General features: G+C 36.2%; 1 protein-coding gene across 1 annotated transcript; it reads left to right on the top strand.

Moving 5' to 3' along the window:
• The first annotated feature begins 499 nt into the window (after nt 1–499).
• On the top strand, nt 500–5,526 carry LOC121384185 (zinc finger protein 862-like). The gene is made up of 3 exons (XM_041514454.1): nt 500–2,056; nt 3,276–3,511; nt 4,317–5,526. The coding sequence occupies exons 2-3, from the start codon at nt 3,320–3,322 to the stop codon at nt 5,166–5,168; spliced, it is 1,044 nt and encodes a 347-aa protein (XP_041370388.1). The 5' UTR covers nt 500–2,056; nt 3,276–3,319; the 3' UTR covers nt 5,169–5,526.
• The last annotated feature ends 1,377 nt before the right edge of the window (nt 5,527–6,903 follow it).

Here is a 6,903-nt window from a genome sequence, read left to right as displayed (position 1 = left end):
TTGCATGCAGAAAAAAATGCGATGACTTGTAGTCTGTGCATGTGGTATCGAGAAATCTTTAATTGTTTTGTTGAGATCGTACGTTGTTTTTGGAAAATAAACCTACAATGTATGAGATGACTGGAGTTACGATAATACAATATATTTTCCTCTATAGGCCTACAGTATTTAGCAGTTTGTAATAAAAGCCGTTTAATCACACACGTTACCGTACTGTCATGCGATCTCGTGTGTCACCAATTACCGTGGCACCTAATAAGAGCACATGTTAATGATTCCAATTTCAAGCAAATTAGTTATGCTCATATCCATTCAATGTCCAGGCATGTCTAGTCTGGGTCCAGTCTCTAACAACGCCAGTGATTGGGTCCAAGGCACGGTGTAAGAAGGTGCCAAAAAGTGGGTTGGGGGTGTATAAAAACCATCGCTGCTGCCCCCCCCCCCCCCCCCCACACATACGCGCACAGACCCCTCAACCTCCATTTAACACACACACACACACACACATATATATTAAAAATAATCCATAAATGCTGAAAACATACTTAAGAAAATAGGCCATGGTGTCCTCTGGCAATATTTACGTTTTTGTGGATACGGTCACATGATAGAATGGGATTTCTCTCCACTTTTTTTATTCTATAATTAAATGGGTCATTTAGTTAATCTTGTTATTACAATTATGTTTGTTGGAGAAAAAGTTGAACTTAGGGTGGATTTTTATTTTTATTTTTAAATATAGAATTTACAAGAAAAATAATATAAAGATTAAATTTTTAAAAACCTAAATGATTTGGTTTGAACATTTATTTATTTAATTATTTGTATTTCAAATAATTTAACACTGAACATTTCATCCCTTTTCCTAAAGCTTTGATTGTATTGTTCTGAAACGTAATACACATATTTTCTTGGTAGTCTCCACAAAATAATAAAGATGTCTAAACTTGTAAAAACTTTTTTTTTTTTTTTTTTTTTTAATTAATGAGATTGTAAAATTGAAATAGAAATCTTGATTGGTTAATTCTGAAACTTAGTACCTGTATTCTACAGTGATTATCTGGAGATACCTTCACAAACTAATAGATAAAATTAACATAGCTACTTTTATTATAGATTATTTTATTTTATTTCTTTAATGTTAAGACTTTAACATAACTGTCCAGCCATTCAAATATAATTTTCTTTCAGTCATACTCCATCTACCACCTCGTCATCCAGTCAGGCTGGTCAGTCGTGTACACCGACCCGTTCAAGCACAGTAACTGTGGTTGATAGTCCAACCAAAGGCCAGGAATCTACCAGGAGCAACGCAAGTAATACTAGTAAAACAGCTGATGATGTTTCCAATGTCAAGAAATGTAAGGTGAAAAATACTACACTAAGACTTAAAACAGTAAAATCGTGGGGATTTGAGTGGTTGGATTTTGAGTGTAAGACTGAGCATAATATTGCACATGTAATCACAGTGTGGTGTAAAACATGCAAGAAAGCATATGATAACCATAATACATTCATCCCAAAGGAAATCTGCAATATGACACATGCCGAGAATGCAAAGTCATCAGAGTTTGATCTTATTGCAGCTTATATTAATGGTACTTCAAATGTAAAAAAAAGACACGGCAGTCACACATGGAAAATCCAAAAATCATAGAGATGCTGTCAGTAAAAACAAGAACACTGAGAGAAATATAATTGCCTGCTCATTCCTTAAAATGGATGAAGTTGTAAAATCGAGAATGTGTAAACTCTTTGACATAGCATATACTGTGGCAAAATGCGAGTTGCCTTTTACATTTTATCCTACTATGGTTGCCGTGGAAAATAAACATGGGGTAGATACTGGGACAAGTTACCTCCATGACAAACAATGTTCAAATTTTATTGAGCATATTGGTGAGACAATGACAAATGAAGTACAAGAACTATTTCAAGCAAAACCTTTCTATTGTTCTATTATGTTTGATGGAAGCACAGACAAAACTCTGGCTGAGAAAGAAGTAATTAGCATCAAATTACTACAGAACGGCAAACCAACAATTAAGGTTTTAGGGTGAGTGGAATTTAATTGTTCTCACTTTGTTTTATAAAGGGCAGTTACAGTATGCAGCTCAGTGGAGGAGCACTCACCTGAGGTACAATGTGTAATAAGACTGAGTACCATAGAAATACTCTGAGGGTGTGCATGTGGGGGTTCCCATTCCAACCTATGCCCCATGACTGACACTTCAAAAGCTGTGGTATGCACTGTCCTGTGTATCCTATGTATGATACAAAAAATACATTGCTGCCTTTCAAATATATTATTAAAATGTGACATGTTGTTAAACAAATATTCCTTTCCTTTTATGAATTAAATACGAAAATACTAATAGTTGCAATAGAGCTAGTTCTCACAGGCTGTTTGTACTACAGATTCAGTTTGATTGACCTGCCTATAATTATATGTCATATTATAGAAAATGCTAATAGTTGCAATAGAGCTCACAGGCTGTTTGTACTACAGATTCAGTTTGATTGACCTGCCTATAATTATATGTCATATTATAGAAAATGCTAATAGTTGCAATAGAACTAGTTCTCACAGGCTGTTTGTACTACAGATTCAGTTTGATTGACCTGCCTATAATTATATGTCATATTATAGAAAATACTAATAGTTGCAATAGAACTAGTTCTCACAGGCTGTTTGTACTACAGATTCAGTTTGATTGACCTGCCTATAATTATATGTCATATTATAGAAAATACTAATAGTTGCAATAGAGCTATGTTCTCACAGGCTGTTTGTACTACAGATTCAGTTTGATTGACCTGCCTATAATTATATGTCATATTATAGAAAATACTAAATAGTTGCAATAGAGCTATGTTCTCACAGGCTGTTTGTACTACAGATTCAGTTTGATTGACCTGCCTATAATTATATGTCATATTATAGAAAATGGGTGGGATGTAGCCCAGTGTAAAACACTCGCTGGATGCGTGGTCAGTTTGGGATCGATCCCCGTCAGTGGATCCATTGGGCTATATATCATTCCTGCCAGTGCACCATGACTGGTATATCAAAAACCGTGGTATGTGCTATCCTGTCTGTGGAATGGTGCATATAAAAGGCCCCTTGCTACTAATGGAAAAATATAGCGGGTTTTCTCTTGAAGACTATACATCAGAATTACCAAATGTTTGATGTCCAATAGCTGATGATTAATAATTTATTAAGCAATGTACTCTAGTGGTGTCATTAAACAAAACAAACTTTTTTATTTCAGAAGTAGATGATATCAAGGAAGCCATAGATAGAAAGTGTTTGGACATGAAGCTGGATCTCTCCTCCTCGTGTGTTGCAGTTGCAGCAGATGGAGCTTCCGTTAACTTTGGGACCAAAGGAGGGGTTTTAAAGAAGCTGCAGAATGAGATGCCTTGGATAAAAATGATACACTGCTTGGCTCATCAACTGGAATTGGCTTTGTCAGATGCTTTCAAGGAAACCTATTACAAAGACACAGTAAATAATTTGTAACTTATTACGTAATATGTTAATATTCATATATATCAACAGATGATGCTTACATTTATGAATACTGAAGTTGTTTTGTAGAGTGGACCTACATCTCTATAGGATGCTTTATGGCCATGAATATAGAATAGTCTAGATATTATAATATTTCAAGTATTAATGTTTACAAATAAACACCAAGAAACACTAGACAGATTTGTAATAATGTAATGATAAAATGTCATAATTTTTAAATCTATCAACATTTTACATTCTTAATTAAGTTTCTAGGGATGTCCAATAATATTTCAAAATCTTAGGTAACCAGAAGTTTGTTCACATGATTTTTTACAGATTGTTCAATATTGTGTATTATATTTAATATTACATAACCGCTGAATTACAGTGTCCAAAAATCATCATAGAATACACCAATAAAGATTTAGAATGTAATGATTCATTGCATAACTGGGGTAGGATTGAGCTCAGTTGGTAGAGGACTTGTCTGAGGGCCTTGGGTCGAAGGACCAAACCCCCCTCGATGGATCCATTTTCTGTTTTTTCCATCCCAAACAGTGCTCCAGAATGGTAACAAAGTCTGTGGTATATATTATCCTATTTGTGGGATAATGCATATAAAAGATCCCTTGCTGCTAGTCAAAATAAAAGTGATGGCAGTGGATTTCCTGTCTCTGATTATTTGTTTGGTCCTCAACCATATGTCTGATGCCATATAACCATAGATTAAAATGTGTTTACTGTGTCATTACATTTTTATAATTGTACATATATATATACTTTTTGTTCATTTTAGGTGGATGACTTGATGATGCACCTTTATTATATGTACAGACGATCAGCCAAGAAATGGAAAGAACTGGAGCGCTTATCCGAGTCGATGAATGAACATATTGTCAAGCCAAGCAGGTCACAGGGCACTTGTGGGATCGATCATCGCCGGAAAGCATTAAAAGCACTTGAACGTGACTACACCTGCTTGGTGTGCCAGTTAAAAGACATGGCGTCTGGGCAAAGAAAGAATATCAAACCAGCAGATCAAGCAAAAATGAATGGCTATCTAAAAATCCTTAAATCACACAAATTCATTTTGCATGTTGCTGCATACAAAGATTTGGTAGAAGACTTAGCTTCACTCTCTCTCTGTCTGAAACAAGATGATTTGGCAGTTTCAAATGTAAGAACCAGGATTGAAGCTGTTTGTCTATCTCTGAAAGCAAAACAAACCCAATATGGAAGACAGCTGTGCAACATAATCAGTCAAACAACTGAAGAGAATCAACACACATTCCGAGGTGTGACGCTATTATCAGGTGCTAACACCATGACAGACTTTGCAAAACATCATACCAAGTTAATTCTCAACATCACTGAGTGTATTGAATCTCGATTCGTTACATTTATTCAAGACAACATCTTGATGTCAGCTGACATATTTGATCCAGCCAACTTGCCAACTGAACAGGGAGATCTTGCCATATATGGGAACCACGATGTGGATTCACTGATTGACCACTTTGAACATATCCCGTCTTCTCAATGTGATGTCAGTGCGGTACATGGGGGAATGGATGATGCTGAAGTTGGATCTCTCAAAAAATCACAAGACCATGACATATGCAGCAATCTGGGAAAAATTTTTCACTGAAAAACAAAGTCTGTATCCAAACATCCTCCAACTTGTACAAATCGTTCTGGTCTTCGCCGTCTCTACCTCTCAAGTTGAAAAGCAATTCTCCTGCATAAAGAGAATACTGGGAGACTGGCGACTCAATTTGAAATTGAGCACTATGGAGCATCTTCTACCTGCTGTAATGAGATGGAACAGCAGCAGTGTTTGTTCAAGGAGACCAGATACGTCATAATCTCTCTCCACCAAAGTTGTCTTTAAGGACACCACAAAATAATTAAAATACTGTTTTGTTTAATGACACCACTACAATACTTTGATTTATTGATGAATGACCAATTTAACAGAATTACAGATAAAGGTTTTTTTCTGGTTACATTGACTTCCTAAAAAAAGACTGCCTTGGTGCCCTTTGAAAATGTATGAACGTAGCCATTGTGCCTTTTAGGTTAGCCTTGGTGCCCTTCATTTCCTAGATTTTTAAAGGCTATTATAGCCTGCCCTTTTAACACCGAATTTCGAAGCCTGCAGTAGGCCTACTTAATTAGTGTCTGATTATATTGATGTAATAAACTGGGGGGTATAATAAATTCTCCATCGATGTCATTTGTCGATCACGTGGTATATGAGTGAATGAGAGCATGGAAGTCTCGTAATTGTCGACTGATGATTACAGTTTATTGTTATCAGTGTATTTCTGCACCTGTATCCATGCCTAAAAATTATTGCAGTCACCGCTCCGGCTTAAGCTGGGTTTATACTTTTTAACAGCATCACCTGCCGTAATATGCTAGCATACAACTGCAACTGGTGACATAGGTTTATTCTTTAAACATCAGCGAGCACTGGCTGTAAACCGGCACAAAAGTTCCAGAGACTGTGTTGAACTTTCAAGATGTGCGCTTGCAAACGCCAATAATTAAGCCACATCATTCCACAACACACATAATAGGGAGTTTCACTCATTTAGGCCTACTCGGTTTACTGATTCTCTGATTGGGTTTTCCCCCCGTCCCAACCATTGCTTCACAATTGGACAAAGGTCATGGTATGTTCAATCCTGTCTGTGAGATGATGCATATAAAATATCCCTTGCTACTAATGGAAAAATGTAGCGGGTTTCCCCTGAAACTGTCGGAATGACATTATGTTTTTGACGTCCAATAGCCGATGATTAAACAGTTAATGTGCTATTGTGGCGTTGTTAAATAAAAAGAAACTTTACTTACAATTATAACTGCTGCATTAGCATTTATGTCAGCCATCTTAACATCTGGAAAAATTGAAATATCTCCGTGGAGCCTTGAAAACAGGTCGGCGCCTGTGAGCGTTGATTTACACTTGGGACAATAATGCTAAACACGCAGTCATGTGACTGCTGATGCTGCCAACCGGTTTAGCGTATGCTAGCGAATTACGGCGGGTGATGGCATCAAAAGTATAAACCCAGCTTTATTCTGTTCCCGCGCTCTGATCTCAAACGCGTGCTGTGCAAATTAGTTCCTGGACAGGGTTCGTACAGGTCATGGAAATCCTGGAAAGTCATGAAATTTGTAAATGTCATTTTCCAGGCCTGGAAAGTCATGAAATTTTGATATTGGTCATGGAAAATGAAAATCTGGCTATAAATACATTTTTTACTACATATATTTTAAAACTAATCATAAGTTTTAAAATTTAAGTAGCATATACATTGTATATATATATATATATATCTTACATTTTCAGTGCAATCAAAGTATGTGATCTTTTT

The sequence above is a fragment of the Gigantopelta aegis genome, chromosome 10 (assembly GCF_016097555.1).
Source record: "Gigantopelta aegis isolate Gae_Host chromosome 10, Gae_host_genome, whole genome shotgun sequence".
NCBI classification, from domain to species: domain Eukaryota; kingdom Metazoa; phylum Mollusca; class Gastropoda; order Neomphalida; family Peltospiridae; genus Gigantopelta; species Gigantopelta aegis.
Note: the sequence above shows the minus strand (reverse complement) of the source record. Positions and strands in the feature narration are given on the sequence as shown.